General features: G+C 42.0%; 2 protein-coding genes across 8 annotated transcripts; one reads left to right on the top strand and one right to left on the bottom strand.

The window, feature by feature from the left end:
* Nucleotides 1-1,966: 1,966 nt before the first annotated feature.
* LOC145897932 (plasma membrane calcium-transporting ATPase 2-like) lies at nucleotides 1,967-17,278 on the top strand. Of its 7 annotated transcripts, XM_082986391.1 has the most exons (23): nucleotides 1,967-2,223; nucleotides 2,364-2,558; nucleotides 2,801-3,067; nucleotides 3,281-3,406; nucleotides 3,641-3,754; nucleotides 4,009-4,083; nucleotides 4,590-4,805; nucleotides 5,393-5,607; nucleotides 6,095-6,182; nucleotides 6,704-6,861; nucleotides 7,275-7,409; nucleotides 8,617-8,723; nucleotides 9,292-9,526; nucleotides 9,600-9,779; nucleotides 10,070-10,264; nucleotides 10,612-10,803; nucleotides 12,382-12,595; nucleotides 12,683-12,894; nucleotides 13,023-13,175; nucleotides 13,422-13,559; nucleotides 14,759-14,827; nucleotides 15,518-15,686; nucleotides 16,153-16,313. In XM_082986391.1, the coding sequence occupies exons 1-23, from the start codon at nucleotides 2,025-2,027 to the stop codon at nucleotides 16,164-16,166; spliced, it is 3,666 nt and encodes a 1,221-aa protein (XP_082842517.1). In that variant the 5' UTR covers nucleotides 1,967-2,024; the 3' UTR covers nucleotides 16,167-16,313. The 7 variants fall into 7 exon arrangements, with proteins under 7 accessions (XP_082842517.1, XP_082842512.1, XP_082842533.1 ...); XM_082986386.1 differs by lacking the exon at nucleotides 15,518-15,686 and having other exon boundaries at nucleotides 16,153-17,278; XM_082986407.1 differs by lacking the exons at nucleotides 4,009-4,083; nucleotides 15,518-15,686 and having other exon boundaries at nucleotides 16,153-17,278.
* On the bottom strand, nucleotides 16,656-19,140 carry LOC145897981 (calcium-regulated heat-stable protein 1-like). The gene is made up of 2 exons (XM_082986438.1): nucleotides 18,909-19,140; nucleotides 16,656-18,687 (listed from the first exon to the last, which is right to left on the bottom strand). Exon 2 carries the CDS (start codon nucleotides 18,666-18,668, stop codon nucleotides 18,183-18,185), a length of 486 nt encoding a protein of 161 aa, XP_082842564.1. The 5' UTR covers nucleotides 18,669-18,687; nucleotides 18,909-19,140; the 3' UTR covers nucleotides 16,656-18,182.
* Between the last annotated feature and the right edge of the window lie 645 nt (nucleotides 19,141-19,785).

Below are 19,785 nucleotides of genomic sequence, written 5' to 3'. Positions count from 1 at the left end.
AACAATGTGATTTTCTGCTCCATGTCCCTAATCTTGATTACCCCTGCTGTGCAAACTGTGGATTTGCAGGTGGCGTTTGTCAGAATTTTTGAAAGGAAGATAATGAATAGATTTGAGTGTCCCTATTTTGTACTGGATTACTTGCACTTTTTGCTAAATCTATACCAATGACTGAACTGTGCATCTGCCACAGAACAGTAGTTAATACTAGCTGTTGTGTAACGTACATGTGGAAGAGCTGGTTGGGCGTGTGCACTTGACAGTAAAAAGCCAGGCATAGTTATGGCATTTTGCTACTGTTCTGTTTTACGTTTGCAAGCAATCGATCGCATGCAATCTGCGCGCAGTGTCCCGTGGGATGTGACGAACGACCAAGGATAAAAGTGGCACTTATAACCACCATTAACTTGATTTTCATATGTTGGGGAAAAACCACGATAAGCGTTTAACGCTTGGAAGCAGCTCAGGTAAAACGTCCTCATCTCGCTGTACAAACAGCAACCCATTCGAGTTGGCCTATCAGTCCCAAACAGTGTGCCAACTTGGACACGCCATGCCTTTTTAAAATATCAGTAGCCCTACTATTTGCCCATTGCTGACACGGAATCATGTTTACTCTAGTAGAGAATCGCCGCTTCGTTGCTCGCGCAATCGATCCAAGTGCTGCTTTTGGTTAATTAGTTGATTTGCGGCACTGTCCATTTAGAAAATTCAAGTGAACAGCCGGCTTTCAACCAGTCAATACTCCGGCCAACTGTAAATGGACTAGGCCAACAGATTGCGCCCAACGGAACTAGGTGATTTGATCCGATGTGCTTGTGAAATGTGACCTTCGATCGCTCCCGGTTTTATATTTAGTTATTTTGAAATATAAGACTAAATTCGGCAAAAGTCACGTGGAGTAAAATGAAATAGCATCATGTCTCGTGACGTTTTTAAACCGCTTCGCGACTGCGTAACCTTTTAAACATGACGTCACCACTTGATTTATTTTGAGCACACATGGTTAGCGTCAGGCGCTCGCAGTCCTTTTGATAATAATTTCGCTCTAAATTGTACGCTCTTTGTCCTGTTTCGTTTTGTTAACTGCCCGGTCGCCATCGGCCGAATAGAACAAACTAAAATAGCCGATGATCGCCACAGTTACAACGCATTCTTTCATTGAAGCTTTGATGTGTAATGGAGCGCGCATAAGGCGCCTCGCCCAGTTTTTCTTTCGCAGATGTTTCAAGCAGTTTACTGCAGCGCATTGATGACCGACCGGGTCAAAGTTGATTCAAAACAGTGGTTGGTCAGTTCTGTGCGTGTTGGGTCGCAGTTGTACAGTGATGTCTTTGGAGACTTGCAAATGCCGCTATTGATCGACGGCTCCCTGTCAAATTATCATCGATTTTGAACACTCTGCAGTGGCCTTACAACCGTGCCACCGACGACTGTGTATTGATTTCGTTCCTCAATTAAGAGCAAGAGATGCTGAATAATAAAAAAATATCGCTGTTGAAAGAACTCCAGTCGGTCAGTTATGGTTTTAGCTTGAGGCACAACAAGTCCAGCAACTTAGTAAAGTCTTAGCACTTTGATACAAGACTGTTAAATGACACTGCTGTTCGTTGTTCAGTATTTCTATGCAGGGGTAGCAGTCAAGTGCATTTTGATTCGTTTAAGCCAATTTTAGAAATTGTTCATTCAATTTTGATTGTGTGCAATACAAATGTGATTGTTGACTTTTATTAGACACTTGTGATTCAGATGTTTTGTGATTCAGATGGATTACCAACTGTTGCAGTGAGACATTTGTGCAAAAAATTGATGTGATGTGACCATTACATTAGATACTTTTTTTATGATGCTAGCATAACATTTATTTAATTTAAGTGCGGTGGAGCAGCATATGCTATTTTCAATTTTTTGACATAAAATTAAATTATAATTACAATAAGTCTTATTTATCTTGTATTGCAGTGTGTGCAGTTGCTTTAGGATAATTTGGATAGGGTAATTGTTTGCAGTAGGCATTAGTAAAAATGGCGCCCAACGCTGGAGCGGGGCAGAACCATGCCCAGTTGGTCAACCAAGATACAGAAGAAACTGGGTTTGGATGTTCGTTAGATGAATTAAGAAAGCTTATGGAATGTCGGGGCCATGAGGGATTCGAAAAAATCACTGCAAGTTACAGTGATGTCCATGGTCTATGCAAACAACTCAAAACTTCACCAACAGAAGGTGAGAGTTTTTTTGTGATTTTAATTAATCCATTTGGCTAGGAAGAGTTTGGCGGTGGTGTACCTGTCTTGTTCATGGTTTCTTAGTAGATCTACCTTTGAACAAGCATGAATTATACATGATTACGATCTTCTTGCCAGGCTTAACCACTAATCCAGCGGACTTGGATCACAGACGACAGGTGTTTGGATCAAATCTCATTCCACCCAAGAAACCCAAAACTTTTCTTGAGCTTGTTTGGGAAGCTTTGCAGGATGTCACTCTAATTATACTTGAAATTGCAGCTGTTATCTCATTGGGATTGTCATTTTACCAACCCCCTGATGGCAACACAGGTATTTTTAACCAGCAGTGTCACATTTCTTATGCTAGAGTTATGATACAGTAATATTTACTTTCCATGAATTATGTCAAAAATTTTAACTAAAACTTCATTGCTTATCAATTGGCAGAACAGTAATTCAAGTTTATGAAACAATTAGTTGTAACATGAAACTACAGCAAGTTTTCTCTGGCGAACAAAAGTATGTTTCCTAAACTCCAGCTGTTTTTCCTACATATACATATTTCTTTTAAGCTGCTTGCCTGCCTGCTGACTTCGAAGGAGTGGGAGGTGAAGCTGGTGAGGGAGCTGCAGGCTGGATTGAGGGTGCTGCCATTTTAATCTCAGTCATAGTGGTGGTGCTTGTCACTGCTGGTAATGATTACACCAAGGAGAAACAGTTCAGGGGCCTTCAAAACAAGATCGAACAAGAGCAGAAGTTTGCCACCATCAGGGATGGACAAGTTTTGGAAATACCTGTTGCAGAGATTGTGGTTGGTGACGTCACACAAGTGAAATACGGTAAGAGGATAAGGCTGAGTTGTATTTAAATGACACTTATAATGTTATGTTTTAATGGGGATGTGATAGCATTTTCTTTAATAGTCCTGTTAATAACCCAGGCATAAATTGAACAAAATTACTCATAATGCTGTTGTGTTGTAGTTTTTTTAACTTAAATCATGTTGCATGTAACTGATTTTGGCAATTGTCTAACGTTATTATCATATACAGGTGATTTACTACCGGCCGATGGTGTGGTAATACAAAGCAATGATCTTAAGATCGATGAAAGTTCCCTCACTGGAGAGTCGGACCATGTGAAGAAGGGTGCAGATACAGATCCCATAATGCTTGCAGGTGTAGACACAAAATTTTTCCAAGCCTACGTACATATCATTATTATGTATATACCTGTTGTCTGATGGAAAATTCACTTTTTCTGATTGTGCATCAGCACAATGTAGTTTAGTATATATTTTTTGCGTAAGTTAATCTACACAGATGGACAAACAATATGTTCTGTTATAAAACTTCCTACACTTAGACGCAGCATTTTCATTTTGTATTAAATGTGTTTTTTTCCCAATGTAGGAACGCATGTTATGGAGGGCAGTGGTAAGATCGTCATCACAGCTGTAGGAGTTAATTCACAAACTGGAATAATCTTTTCTCTCCTGGGTGCTTCTGAAGGCAGTGAAGAGCCAGGTAAGACACTGGTGTTCTTAATATCATTTTAATTTTGAAGTATAATTGTTTGGTTGAATGCAATTTGAAAGCTGGCAGAACAACTTCAAACTTCAATTGCTTTTTCGATTTTTATTGCTCACAAAAGACGGCTTATGATTAACTGCAATATTTTGTAAACATTTTTTGGTTAATTTATGCAAAAAGTTGCTCTAATTGTGGCAACTGCACATAAAATGCAATTTTGACATTTTCTGCCTTTATTAAAACTGTAGCAAAACCAGCCAAACCTGCCCCAAAGGCCAACAACACAAATGGCCAGGGATCATCACATAATATTGTGCAAGCAGGTGATGTGTTAACAGGCACCCCCTTGTCTGTTGTGGTTTTTGCATGCTGCATATAATCAGAGTTTCAGCATTATGTCTTTTTAGTTTCTTTCAACCATGGTGTTGGCTTTAAATTCATTTCAAGGCATTATTGATTATTGGTATCATATTGATTAAAGACACAGCTGTTTGCTGAACTGTATTTCATGGTGGTGGTGGTCTGTTTTTTATGTTCTTGTTTGTGCAAAGTTGTGCTTGTGTTGACCATATCTGTCGTTTTGTGCATGTCACATTTAGGAGTACAATTTTATATGGGACTCTTACGTCAATACCAACATAAAATCGCAAATATATTGATTCTGCAGGAATTCATATGGTGAAAGCAATTTTGCCAGTTCTTTGTTTGCGTCAAAGCGATTTTGCTGATATATTACATGTTGAGCTTCCAGAAAATTTGAAATAATGTTGTTTATTTAAACTGAAATCTCATTAATATGTATGTTGAACGTGTTTGATGTTATCCACAGAAGGTGGAAATCTGGACAGTCGAGCTGACGCAAATGTAAACCACGACCACAATACCTCACCCGAGAATATTCCACTCACCGAGTTTAAAGATGGGGCTGAAGGTGAAGAAGAGGAAGTTGCTGAGGAACAGGAAAAGAAGAAAAAGTCCAGGAGAAAGGAACAGTCGGTTCTACAGGCCAAACTTACCAAACTTGCAGTGCAAATTGGATATGTTGGTAAGTTGTTTTGGAAAAACCTACTTGCATGGACTTTTTGAAATGTTAACTAGGATTGCCATATGAAGCTGAGTTTTGATAATTAATGACAGACAATAAGGCATCAGTGAATTTTCATCACCAAGTGTATATTTAAAGATAATTTTTGTAGAAGGCTGACCAGAAACATAAAATTTCATCGTGGCATTTCTTGGCAAACCACAAAGCCTTATGCGAAACTTTGACCTCAGTGTTAAATAGATGTTTAATATAGGCACACTGAGCAACGTATCTATTCCCCAAGGCAAACATGAAGCATTTGCAATTACGTATGACTTATCATTCTATATGATGGCAAACTTAACCGCACCAAACCTAGCTTGTTAAATGTTGCTGCGATACCGCTGCGTGTTCTGCGTTGCAGTGCAGTGAATTCCTAACTTGCATAAAACCCACAATACACTAAATGTTCGAAAAATGCAAGGCGGTTAATGTTGTTAGTTTCCTAAGTAATTATGTACATATAAAAACACTCTCCATTGAGCAGCAAGATAAAAGATTGGAATAGTGATGTCCTTTCGTCCACACGATCACCTTAATTCATTTAGGTTTCGCTGTTTCTATCACAACCGTGGTGATACTCATCATTCTTTTCTGCGTCGAGCTCTTCGGTTACAACAACTTCACTTGGAAGTCGGAATGCACGTCTGTATACGTCCAGTATTTCGTCAAGTTCTTCATTATTGGAGTCACAGTACTCGTGGTTGCGGTACCGGAGGGTCTGCCTCTCGCTGTCACCATCTCACTTGCTTTCTCAGTCAAGGTAAGACGCGACTTCGAACATTTGTTTTCCAAAGTAATGATGTTGGCATAAAAGTACTTTATTGGGATTTATTATTAGTTCATTCATCTGACATTATTTTTTTTGCTATCATTTCATTTCTAATATGATGATCTCAGGCGAATTGTTACAACTGTGAAAATGTTAAACATTTAAACCACGTACGAAACGTGGGAACTTGGCTGTGAGCTCTGTCCCATGACAGGGACGTTACACGATGTCAATAAATTGGCACGTTGGATTTTTACAACGAAGCCCCAAGGTGATATGTTGGTAGCCACGGACAGCCGACGAGCGTTTTTTATTATTCATGCAGCGCTTGTTCACTACCGTTCCGCCCCGTTCGCTTTATGTTTTATTAATTTCTGTCGCCAATTATTCATAAATGCCCACTGGTCGACAAAGGTAATTTGCTTACATTTCCAATATCTAGGTTCGTTATCCCTAAGACCCTGTTTTTTAACTCTAGAAAATGATGAAAGACAACAATCTCGTGCGGCATTTGGACGCGTGCGAAACAATGGGAAACGCCACAGCCATCTGCTCCGACAAGACCGGTAAACTTTTGCTTCTTACGTATAGATTGTATGTATTGTATATCACTATAGCGGGTAAAAGCTAAAAACAGTGAAGCTCCAACGATTTTTTGGGTTTTTCTGCCAAAACCGTAGCTCATTTACTAGGTTAATGTCAAACTCGACCTAAAAAAAGCCTGTATTGTCAACGTGCGGTCGACGATTGGGCGTTTTAATTTGACGTGCCACCGTGTTCTTTAACTTGAACGCATGCGGAGGTTGTTGTTCTGGCAAAGCACATGACCCGTGTAAAATTAAGTCAATAGATGAGCCGGTTTTACGCCGTCCTTACAGTCAATAAAACTTTAACAAGTCGCTGATACGGTGTTTGACGTTAAACAAACAGTGTTTACCCTACAGTTAACCTCTCTTCGCAACAATACTTCTGTGATGTATCACAATCCAACTTTCCCTGTCCCACTCCAACATTACACGATCAATTTTACATCAGCACAAAATGCGGAGGCTGCAGTATTACGCCGCATTTACGTTGTTATTTACAGGAACTCTTACAACGAATCGTATGACCACCGTACAGTGTCATTTGTCTGGAAAACACCATGAGAATAAGCTGCCGAAAGCAGACGATCTTCCCCAATTCACAGCCAACGTTTTAATTACTGGAATAGCGGTCAACTGTGCTTACACGTCAAAAATACTGGTGGGTGATAAAACTGGACGAGTCACGTTGGTACTGAGGATTTCCTCACTGATTTTTGTTAGATTGTGTACATTGCTGCTCGTGAGGTTGTGTGGTATTAGAATAAGGGGAGGGGAGTCACGTTTTGCAGATGTAGCGGTCTTTGGCTTCGTTATGGCTGACTAACCTTTTCACATGAGTTGCAGCATGACAATGTAAACTTTCATGCAAAATTTCCTTGCTCTTCTTTTTGGTTTGAGAAAATTTTTATGTTTGAACCATTTGGTTAAAAATATGCATAATGATATTTTAATTTGCGCACTGTAACGAGGTATTATTGGCTCGTTAATTAACAACGAGTCTCGTTGCCACTTGTTAATTTCTCCATTGTTATAACATTTGATGAACACTAATCAACGCCTTTATCTCACCAGTCGCCGGAAAAGGAGGGAGGTCAACCGATGCAGGTGGGCAACAAAACCGAATGCGCTCTACTCGGGTTGGTTCGCGACATCGGCCGCGAATACGAGAGTGTGCGGAAAGAAATCACCGAAGAAAAACTATTCAAGGTGGGTCCCCGCACCGGCTCCGGTGATGCGTATCGCTGGGCGTCATGGTAGCCGCGCGTTAGTCGAACCCGTCTTTGGAAGTGCGTGGGTGCACCTGTGCGTTGAGCTGTGGAATTCCACTGAGAACAAGTTAAATTTAACCACTCTTAGGCACCAAGCGATGAAGCAACGCGTTGTTTTGTGTGAATTCGGTAACATCGCGTTTATCAGTGTTTGGTTGGTTTTATTTTGGTAAAAGTTGAGTTAATTCGATAGTACCAACCGCGTATATGTAGGTAATAGCTAAAGAACCACCTCGGCATTCACAATCCACATAACGTTCGGGGTTGACAAGGCAACCACCTGTTATTTTTGGTTACAGATTAAAACTGACGTAATGCACGGTAAATTATTTTATCCTATTTACATTCACATAGATTTCTATGTTCCACAGACTTAACGTGATTCGAAAATGCCAACCTGGCTTTGAGTTTGTTCGTTAGGATTTGCCGTAGTGTAACCTACGAATATTTGGTAAATTGGCACATGGCTGCCGAGTGACCTTTTCCAAATACATTTACGTTTGTGTCGGCATATCGATCACTGCTTTTGCCGTTGCCAGTAGCGACGCACACAAACGGTCGACGTTGCCGGTAAGGTTAAAGCAGGTTAAAACTTATCGCCTGGAAATAGCTCGCCGACCGAACACACGGCCCTGGAAAACATTTGAACGAGTCACATAAAATCGATCACATTGATTTCTTGGCGAAATTTCCATCTCGTCTCTGTCGGTTAGGTCGACTCTATCTGACCGTGTTCATTCAGGCCCACTGCTCTTTAAGCGGCATTAAGATTGCAAATCCTCCTTATAATGAATCTCTCGTCCATCTAAGCGATTATTTTGAGGGAAAACATTTTTAGAAGCAATTTTACGCGAGTTAACGCATCTTAAACACTCCAAAGTTTTGTGGCAAAACTTTGTATATCAGTGATATGCAAAACGCACACAGCAATTGTTCATTTTAAATTGTTTCTCACATATCACCACATTACTACGATAAATTCTATTCTTCTGTAGTTGTCCTTTGGTTGTGTCCACAACAAAATTTACTGAGTGCATTTTTGTCTCTTTGAAATATAGCACACAAAGTATAACCCTGTCATGTCCTTAAATAAAGTCTGAGACGATTCCTCTGACAACCTGACCAACCCGCTTTTATCCACCTAGGTTTACACCTTTAACTCGGTCCGCAAGTCGATGAGCACTGTGGTTCAAAACGAAGATGGCAGCTTCCGACTCTACACCAAAGGAGCCTCTGAGATAGTGCTTAAAAAGTGAGTACTTTTCCTAACCGCGCAACATAATACGCGATGTGGCATATGATCTTGGACTTTAGTGTGACAAATCTGTAAAAGAATTTAATGACATATGAACTAGAGTCAGTATCATTACAATACACACTCTTTGTCACACTTGTACACATACAATGCATGAAAAAAGTACAATTGGGAAACATTTGTATCTTATCAAATCTGAGGCGTCAATTCAACACAGGCAGGCATTGTCCCAACACGACCTTACGGGGCAGGCGTGTGCCAAAGGTTATCACTTCCCCTGGGGCCGGACAGACAGATGCGAAGTTCTTAGACCGCATTGGCGTCAATATCGTTAATGAAGGTGCCGAAGCTATCGGCTTTCGAGGCCTTCTAGTAATTGCAATGGGCTTGGACTCTCTTTGCATTGTCTGTGATTTATTACAGGGTGCGTTTTTATCGTTGATAATCGATATGGCCTTCGTTGTTCGATTGGTCACAAAAAATATATTTTAATCACGTTTATCGTTGACTTCACTTCACCTATCTCGCACGTGTAGCACCTAAAAACCGCCCCATTCTTGCCCAGATGCACCAGCATCCTAAACGACCAGGGAGAAGCTGTACGCTTTTCCACCGCTGATAAAAACGACATGATTCGCAACGTCATCGAGAAGATGGCTGGAAACGGGCTGCGTACGATCGGCCTCGCGTACAGAGACTTCCCCGCTGACAGTCCTCCAGACTGGGAACAAGAGGGTGGTGTGGTTTCCAACTTAACATGTATCGGAATAGCCGGAATTGAGGACCCTGTTCGACCCGAGGTAAGTTCCAGATAGAAGCGGTTTGTTGTTCATGTCTTCGAAGCATTCGTAGTTAATTCTTGGTATCGTTTAGGTGCCAGACGCCATTCGCAAGTGCCAACGCGCTGGCATCACGGTTCGAATGGTAACCGGCGACAATGTGAACACTGCGCGCTCGATCGCCTCCAAGTGTGGCATCATCAACCCGAGTGAGGACATTCTTGTGATCGACGGCAAGGAGTTTAACAGAAGAATCCGCGACGCTCAGGGGGTGGTGAGTTTCATCTTTTAACAATCATACAAAGTAAAAAATGGAGAAAAACAAATAATACCTGGTCATTAAAAACATTCCGTAAGAGGGTATTCGATCACTACCAAACATTTGGCTGCTGTAGTGCTTGTCCGATCGAGCGTAGTAGATACAGTCTTAAAATAAAGGTTCGACGAAAGCAGGTTCGACAGGTGCAGTCGTCATATCAATTTCACTGCACCGCGTGTTTCATGTTCCTGTGCAGCAATAATACAACCGAGGTCGTGTTTTGAATCTCTTTCTGCAACCCTCAGATCAAACAACAGAAAATCGATGCGATCTGGCCTCGTCTACGTGTCTTGGCTCGATCCTCGCCCACCGACAAGCACACCCTCGTGAAAGGCATCATCGACAGCAAAGTGAGCGCAAACCGCGAAGTTGTGGCTGTAACTGGGGACGGAACGAACGACGGCCCAGCTCTCAAAAAGGCTGACGTCGGCTTTGCCATGGTAAGTTCAGCGCACGCATTTTTATGACGTCAAACAGGGTAAACTTATACACCTACAACGCAAGGCATTTAGCACAAACACTACGGCTATTGAAAGACACGTCATGTTATAGGTTGAACCGCTCAAATATGCAAATTTCTGCTCCGTTGGGAATGTGAACCAACCGACTGGAATAGACATACTTTACAGCAGTCCAGTCCGTCTGTTAGGTTAAACGATCACATATCCTGCCTGGATATCCTGGTACGGCATCTTGTAAAGAACAGGAAACACATTGCGGTCTATTTCCATTTGCCGAATCTAGCTAAGAGGACGTAGTAATAACGTGTTCAAACTGTATTGCACAGGGCATTGCTGGCACGGACGTGGCCAAAGAAGCTTCTGACATCATTTTGACAGACGACAACTTCACTTCCATCGTGAAAGCTGTGAAGTGGGGCCGTAATGTGTACGATAGCATCGCCAAGTTTCTGCAGTTTCAACTGACCGTCAACGTAACAGCGGTGGGCGTGGCCTTCTTTGGCGCCTGCATCATCAGGGTAAGACTTGCTATTTAAATCACATGCTTCCAATAACTTTTACATGTGTATGGTGCGTCCCATGCTGTAAGCCACTCTGCATGGAAATCAATCATTTTCGGTCCCTACGGATTATTTTCGCGCGTTTATTGCCATATAATCAATTTTATTGCGAATTTGCGTTCACATTTGCCAAAGTAAGCAACTCGTTTTAAGCTGCGTTATCCGCCGACTACGTCATTCGAAGATATTTTTGAAATTCCTTGCGTCTCGTTTCAATGTAATTTCAGTCACCTTGATATTTCCATACAGTTCCTCGAACGTCGCATAATTGTTCAGGTAGTTTAACGTCCTTTAGATTACGCGGAAATATGTTGACGATCCTCATAAATAATCAATCAGTTAATGCCGTTGGGTTCGAGTATTGTATGCTTTTGGCATATAGCGGATACAGATCCCAAGGTGAAGCTGAAATCAACGACAATCAATAGCTTGTGTCAGCACTGCTTCCTTCACTGGTATCATTTTTTTCTCTGTGTATTTGGATGTGCAAGTTTCCTTCACAATATAGTGTTATATAGTGTTATGAAACACGTAGACCTTATTGTATGTGAAGGTTATTTGTTGCACCCAACTACAATTAGTAAAACAGTCACCTCTGCTCAAACCTCTTGCAAATTTTCTAATTCGGTGCAAAGGGTAGAAACCTATTCACCTATTCCCACTAACCTAATCATGCACATGCATTACGAAACTAAAAAATAGCCTTTTTTCGTTGGAATTGACCGTCCTTCGGGCCCTAATATTAATCGACTTGTATACCCCGGGGAATATCAAAAAAGGTTCCTGCCTGTCATAACTTTATAACTTCGGAAAAATCGATCATTCCGAAGCCTCCGGACACACATTCGACCGCAGAGCGCCCGCGAAATTGAACGTTAATTGCCTTCTGGGTTCTCGTTATTGGAAATAACGTTTCCTCGCTGTGTAAATTTTCGTGGGGCGAATTTTCCCAACGTGCCGCCAAATTTTGCTCCATATTAAATTAACGTTTGAATGCCACGTTACATGAAAAAAATCGAGCGATATCTGTGTTGTTTGCAGCGTCATGGCGACCGGAAGTAGTGTTTCAGTCACTCCCTGGTTAGCTGTGAAATATACATGTGATATGTAGTTACAGGCAATGGATCGATTAGCCTATCGGTTGTTGCAAGGCAAATGAATATAGGCCGGTATTTGGTGCAATCGGATCAACAACCCTTTCGATACAGGGACTCTGTCGATCATATTCACTTGTCGCTCAGGAATTTTCCTTCCGTCGACTGATCGTGATTGTGCTAAAAAGCGGTCGTGTTTAAACTCACACAGAACTCGCAGTCGACCAAGAACTCAGAACTCATGATGGCGCTGGTGAAAATTTACCCGTCGTGTATAATGCTAGTTTACAACCCGATCCACTAAATTTATCATAAGCAACCATGCCAGCTGATTGATGTATGTTCTCCCTTCGCGTAAATGTTTAATGAGGCAATATACCGACCTCGGGTCCTACGTCACAGCGACGCTGATATTGATTTTTGTCAATTTTCTCCACCGCAGGACAGTCCCTTGAAAGCCGTCCAAATGCTCTGGGTCAATTTGATTATGGACACGCTCGCCTCTCTGGCGCTCTCTACCGAGCAACCGACTGATGCTCTGCTACTCCGAAAGCCGTATGGCCGGAACAAAGCGCTCATTTCCCGCACCATGACCAAGAACATCCTCGGTCACGCCGTGTATCAACTCACCGTCATATTTGTCCTCGTCTTTGCCGGTTAGTTTTTTGCTTTACGGTGCGACGTTTTTTTTATATAACTTGGCGAACAACGACTAACCACGCCTACATATACCTTCATCCTAGGCGATACGCTTTTCGATATCGACAGCGGGAGAGGCCTCACTCTGCACACGACCCCAACCCAGCATTTTACCATTGTTTTCAATACTTTCGTCTTCATGCAAATCTTCAACGAGATAAACGCGCGAAAAATTCACGGTGAACGCGACGTATTCAGCGGCATCTTCACCAATCCCATTTTCTGCGGGATCCTGATCGGTACAATCGTCCTTCAAGTGAGTTTTAACGCATGTTGTTTATTGTAAAACCGCCAATATTAACTAGTGTTGTGAACGACTGATACCAACAAAATCGCATGTAATATCTGCTGTTTGTCTTTCTTTGACATTTCAACACTTTCCAGATCCTGATCGTTGAAGTTGGCGGTCAAGCATTTACAACCACGCCTCTTAGTCTCTCCCAGTGGCTCTGGTGTGTGTTCCTCGGTCTATTCGAACTTGTCTGGGGCCAGGTTGTCTCCACGATTCCCAATAATGTGCTGCCCAAGTTCTTGGCTGTAAGTCGTAGTTTAGTTATCAGTCAAGTGTCGTAGCCGTCTTGCAACAAATTAACGTGACAGTTTCGACTGGTGATGTTTTAAAACAAGCAAAAAACGTGTTTTGCATCTTCATGTAGAGTAAGCTGATATTCTGTGGTAGTGAATCGCAACTACATCTGTATCTTATGTTCAACAGTTCACCGCTTAACACAGTGAATCAATGCAAAAGAAAATTGTTTTTTTTAATCCCGGTTTTTTGTGTAGTTCGGAAAATCGAAACCAGTCGTGGAAGCTGACGGATCCAGCGGTGAAGCTGAAGATGAGGTTCCAGATCTAACCGACCAATCGTTGAGACGCGGCCAAATTCTCTGGTTCCGCGGTCTCAACAGAATCCAACAGCAGGTGCGTTTGTCGCTTGACCTCGTTTGTATTTGTTGTTGCGTAAACGTTATTCGCTTTTTGTTCAGAACAGCTTGGGTTACCGCTTTGCAGCTAATCAGTATACTTGAAGCTTTAGTACAAGAGTATTAGAATTAACTTAAAATAGTCGAGAAGATTGAATGAAACCGCATGAGTGCCATCAGATGGTTTGTGAATATTGGACGTATAGTTAGCGGTATTCAGTGCATTAGAACAGATTCCATATAACACAACACTCAAGATAAAACAGGCAATGTCAGGCCAGCATTTTTTTATTTTCGCCTCTCAGATACGCAACAAACAGGATCAGAGCCTGCATTATCGCTCGCTAATGGACTTGAGCGAGAAACGCAAGTCGATGGCACCAGCACTTCTTGCTCGCCATTCCTCCCACAACCAGTCTCAACTTCAGCCCATGCCTTCGTCAGGAGCGCGCACCGAACGCAAGCCTGTCAGGGTGTGGATGTAGAAAGGCAGGAGCGGGCGGGAGATGTGGTGATTTTAGTGAGTCTCTTCCAGGTATGAAAACAGTTGTAAATTCCGTGGGAGTAGTTCACGAGATGCCGTGGCTTTGACAGGCCAACAATAATAGCTTACTTCTAATTTTAAAGGAAGATGTAGCTCAGGTTGTGATTATCGTCACATAGAAACACTGTAAGTTATAGGTCTACATAAACCTATTGGCTGTTATTGTACAGTCCGTGTTTATGTATAGAAACGTGAGAGTTGCGTACAAGACTGACAGTGTTAAACGAAAGTTATGTTATGTAACTTTCTATGCCGTAAAAAACTCTTTAGACTTGATAAATATTTTTATTGCGCCTGATTTTTGCAGTCGGTCTTGTACCCAACGTTTACTGTTTGTGTTTTTTTGCACAACTGTGGTTTCAGCGTCATCCTGCACAACATTTTTTAACGTTAACCGATCGTTCGTTTTATTTGGTAATGTTTATACGTCCCCTGTGTTTTAGAGTGCGTTAGTTGTGATCGTTTTTGTTAACACCGTGTAGCACACTGCTCTATATGTTCGCTACAAACGCGTTTGCAATGCTATAGCTGCGCAAAGTAGGGCAACGCCCTCTGGGACGCTAGGAATATACTGATATAAGGGCGCCCGACACGTTGTGCATTTCCACTTTTTGAAATATCTTTTAACCACACGTCTTGCTTGGTGCCAACAGATAAGCGTGGTTGAAGCCTTTCAGGAGTCCAGCAAGCGGCGACAGTCGTCCACGTCCGTCTTTGACGACGTAATTAAGTAGAACCGTCTTCTGCCCGTTTGCATTTAATTGTACCTTCAATCACACACCCTCACACAGTGTATCCTGTTCTTCTTCTTCTTCTTCTTCCCTTTCATTTTCCTTTCGTTCACCCTCAGCTGCGTGTCCATTTTACGTCCCAGACCTAAAAAAGGTGTTTTGTGGCTCGTTCGTTGACCTACTGCTTGGAGTATGTGTTTGTGTGTGTGTGTGTGGAGCCAGTTGGGCATTCATTTGAGTCACTTTCACTTTCACTCTAGGCTGACTTTTCTCTTTAACTTTCCCAACAGCCACTTTTTGGTCCATCTCACTGTATCTAATAAACCTTTTTCTTATTTTCCTTTCTCCCACCGAAGCGAAAATTCCAAACAGCACCTTCCCCACCGACCCCAATTTGCTTGACATTTGATCGTAGTGCCGCATGGCTTCACCAATCACTCTTAATTAGCAGTGAATCACCTCTGGACCATGGACTGGCAATGAGGCTTGAGCTACTAACGATTTTAAATCATTACGACGAATCCATTTTTTATTGGTTTGTTTTTCTTTAACACTTAACGTAGCGAAACTAACAACAACAACAACATTGGTAATTAAAAATTTCAATAAAGTAAGTTTTACGTCAGTTTCTCTCGTTTTCCCTTTTTCTCTCCCTTCTCTCTATATCTCACCTCCGATCAGGGCACCTTCCCCCGACGATCTGTTCGATCCAGCCGTCGCAGCGTTGGTCGTTCGAGGAGCCACGAGGAGACTTCCAGTTCAAGCCCTAGTCCTGCCCATCGGCCAAGTAAGACACAAACGGCGAGTATTGAACGCCACGGCCAACCTGAGGAGGACATTCCTTTCATAGGTAATCAACGACTAACCCGTGCCCTGTGGGGGTTTCGTTGGTTTGAGGTGTTCACTTAATATTCATATCAAACAGTTTATCTGGCTTCTCTTTCCTTTCCATTCCTGTTGTGCAACATATTTAACGTTCATTGTGTCGCATCCACCTAACCGCGTTGTACACTTGTGTACATGTGCGTGTGTGTGTGCGCGCGTGCGTGTTCCATTGGTGCGTGAATTCTCGGTTCTTTCTGTTCGGCGAACCCTAACACACCGCAGGAAGCGCTATGCGATATTCTTCGTACCTCCTGTGCGATTATGCGATCCTGAATTTTTTTTCCGGGGTCCGCGGGTCAAACATTGTCTGTCACTCGCGAGTCAACCGTATGGTGCACGCTCGCTGTCCGTACTTGCATGCTGTGTGGTGCGCATTGGTTTAATTCGAGCAAGCCGTCCGATGTTGTAACAAACCTTTCTTTCTCGCGCAGATTCGTGTAGTTAACGCCTTCCGCAGCTCCCTGTACGAGACCCGGCATTACAAACGTAGCATGAACTCGATCGCCTCCATCCATGATTTCCTACCCCAACAACAGCAACACGACGACGATGACGACGACCAGGACTCAACTCCCGAGCGCCAACCGCTTACTGAGGTACCCGAGCAGGAGCCATCTGACGAACCAGCGACGCCCTCACAACCACCCCCCACGTACTCAGTCGCTTGAGATTGGTGTGAGCGCCCCCATGCGGCTGCATTGTGGCTACCTCCTGTAGAACAAAACGCGTCAAGGTCTACATGTCTGGTGAAATTGTTTGATTCAAACTGCGAGTAAACCCAGTTATGTGTGTGTGAGTGTGTTGTTTTTCCAAGTTACAGCGAAAGAAAATGCCATCGTTTTTATTCACAGCAGTGACTATCCATTTTTTTAACCAAAATTTGCAACGGTGTTCAAATTCTCCTGAGATTTTGTTCTTTTAATATAATTTTGCATTGATAAATATACGACTTGGGCTACAGAATATTTATGTCGTTAAGTTATTGAAGCCACCAGGACATTGTACGCCTGTAACTGCACAACCGACGGTACGCCCTTTTTGTCATATCATTGGAAGGTCCCAAATTGACTAGCGGTCCCACCTCCAATCTTTCTTAAAAAGATGTCCTTCGCGCTTCATCTTTGCTGTATCTGGGGCGTTTCCCAGCCCCATCTAATCGCGCTTTTGTGTTACTACTAATTCCTCATATAACTGTCGCGTCGTTTTTCTTCACTTCTGCTCGCGTTGCTTTCGGATCACTTTTTGCCGCGTCGCTCCAGCAACAAACTAATGCAGTCACGTGATCTCTTCGCCGGGCCTCGCTACAGCGAGTCTTGACATCTCACAGTAAGCAAATAGAAAATCACAGAAGTTTGCCGGCATCTCCCGCCACGCCGCGTTGTCCGGCTTGTTAAATTCCTCCCGCCCACCGCACCCTTATGTACAGTAGCCATGTTAAACGTTGTGTTGTGTGTGCTATCGTTAGCGCTGTTTCGTTCTTTTTTAGTTTCACGCTAACAATTCATTGATTCGTTGCATCTTGTACACTTTTACCAAAATATAACATATCTCTGTTTATTGGTCGTCCTGACAAAAAAAGGCTGTACAATGCATGGGGGCGGGTTGTTCGTCTGTATCGATCCATCCTGTGTTGGAAGGTATACGCGGGCGGAACGGATGACTATCGCCAGATAACGAAATCCAACGCGTCTGACAGATTTGCTGATTAGTGCTTTATTAATAAATCATGCTGTGCACAGATATATGTATGTAGATCCCAGTATCCCATTTAGAACACAATGTTCAAATATTAATAAAACCTGCTTTCCACATCTGGTAGTCACACAATATGTTGGTAATTACATGTTGGTTTTGTTTTGCAGTGAAAACACATTGGCACTAATGTGTGACAGCACTACAGGTCGTTTTAGTTAATAATGACCACATAGCATACTTTCAAGTTCCATAACTTCGCAACATGAAATGTACAGATGTATGTAAAATAATCAGAGCATAGACTGGGAAAGCAGCATGAGGTATGCAGTGTAACATATCACAGCTTGACACATGTCCTTAACCAGTCAAAGCAAGCTTATCGAATTTGAACAATTGCAACCGAACCCACTTGGCAGCAGAATGTCAACAGTATTCACATATCATCTTGTCACATATATTGTCTCCACAAGATCTACACAAAGTATGTACAGCGCATTGCAAGTCGGGTATTAAACCTTAATCTTAAACTGTTGATTCATATTGATAAAATTGTATTTAAATTCAGTATGGTCGAAGTGTTCTGCCCAAAATTACTGAGAGATAGTTTTTAAAACACAAAAAACTGTTCCCGACAAAAACTTTGCACAACAAGACAACATGTTATTGGTCTTCTGTAGTCATTAATTACATGCAAGAGTAGCTTTTTTTAAAAAATGTCTGTTGAATCAATATCAATTATTCAGTCTTCTTGAACCATCATATTCCTTCACTTTGGCCCAGGGGAGCCATCCCACCTAACATGCTGCTTGCCGTCAACATTTAACTTAGTGATTTGCACTTCAACGGCTTGGAACTTATCCATCTTGGGTGGCAAAGGTGTAAGTTTGTAGCACACTTCATCACCAGGTAACGGCACATACTCACAATCTACATCAGAAACATGCACAAAGAGGTTTTCATCATTTTGCGACACGTGTGGTTTGATGAAGCCATGTCCTTTGGAGCGAGAAAAAAACACACAGGTGCCATGGTGGACTGGGCCATCTTGAGCTCGACGACTTGCAGAACAGGTTCTTGTCCTGCGGGTTACCATGGGACTCGGCACAAGAAATTTATGTTCCGAGGTAGGAGAGACCGTTGGGGTGACATAACCTACACCATCTGCATCCCCAGCTGACAAGCGAGGTCTGCCAATCAGTACTGGATTTGATTTGATTGGTGATGCCTTCTTGTTTTCACATTGGTCTGACATTATGTTGAACAAAAATACCCTGAAAACAATGTGAATAATGGAACGTTAGTCACATTATGATCAACAACATAAACTAATGCCAATAACCGGTTTTACAATGTTCAAACTGAAATCAAAAATTTAAATTCACTGCAAAATAGCAATATTTTACAACAAAACCGTTTCTAATATCTCAGTTTTTATCCTTTTTTAAATTATAATGATTCTAACGTCAACAAACACTGATAAACCTCTATTTACCTTGTTTTAAGAGATTTCCGTTGATTATATCTGTTGTTCAACCTGGCGGTGCAATGTTTTACTGAGAAAAAATACCCTGATTTTTGATGAGCACTTTTACCAGATCATGAAAAAACACAAAATTTAGATTGATGAAAAATGATTTATACAGCAGGTGGCGTTTATTAAATGAGTTTTAATATATTTATGGCACTAACTAAAACGCAAATGTAAAAAAATTACATCAACGCCCGTGTTGTTGGACTTTCGTGGATCACGAGCTGTACTTCAAATGGGCAATTAAAACTGTCCCAAAAAGGGTACTGTAAAAGTGCCGCTGCTAAATTTGGGGGAAACTGGTGATAGCCCACGCGAGGTTTTGAGGGAAGGTGACTTGCATTTCGAGATGCGCACCCTGTGGAAGTTCATAGACATGTTGATAGTTTACATTAATTCAAACGTGGGACATGGTTTACCTAACTCTACACCAATATTAACTCTTTGTTGCAGGGTCGAACGGGAAATACTACCACACCGGGTCACAAAGTTTTTTCAAATCTTGACCCCCATATAAGTCTGTGTAAAACAAAAATCTGTTCGAATTTTTAAGATTGGGCGTAAACAGGGCCACCGCCTGTTATTTTTGTTTATAAGTTTGAGTTAAAATACTACACGAAATCGTAGCTTTAATATTCGCACAGATTTCTATGTTACATAGGCTGATATGCGTGTTTTTCTCATAAAACTGCATGATACAAATACCTCCATTCATGCAGTATTAAAGATAGTATTTTGCTCCGACAAATTTGACATATGGGTGATTGTTTGGAAGTAGTGAAAATGTGTCCGCAATTGCATAATAAAGCCGCATGATGGACAACGCCATTGCAAGAATTTT

The sequence above is a fragment of the Ascidia mentula genome, chromosome 1, assembly GCF_947561715.1.
Source record: "Ascidia mentula chromosome 1, kaAscMent1.1, whole genome shotgun sequence".
NCBI lineage: Eukaryota > Metazoa > Chordata > Ascidiacea > Phlebobranchia > Ascidiidae > Ascidia > Ascidia mentula.
The sequence above is the reverse complement of the archived record's forward strand: the minus strand, read 5'-3'. Positions and strand labels throughout refer to the sequence as shown.

Coding starts and splice junctions, on each gene's coding strand:
- LOC145897932 (XM_082986386.1), top strand. CDS start 2,025: ATGGCGCCCAACGCTGGAGCGGGGCAGAACCATGCCCAGTTGGTCAAC. Junction 13,176..13,421: donor TGCTGCCCAAGTTCTTGGCT/GTAAGTCGTAGT, acceptor TTTTTTGTGTAG/TTCGGAAAATCGAAACCAGT. Junction 13,560..14,758: donor TCAACAGAATCCAACAGCAG/GTGCGTTTGTCG, acceptor TGGTGCCAACAG/ATAAGCGTGGTTGAAGCCTT.
- LOC145897981 (XM_082986438.1), bottom strand. CDS start 18,668: ATGTCAGACCAATGTGAAAACAAGAAGGCATCACCAATCAAATCAAAT.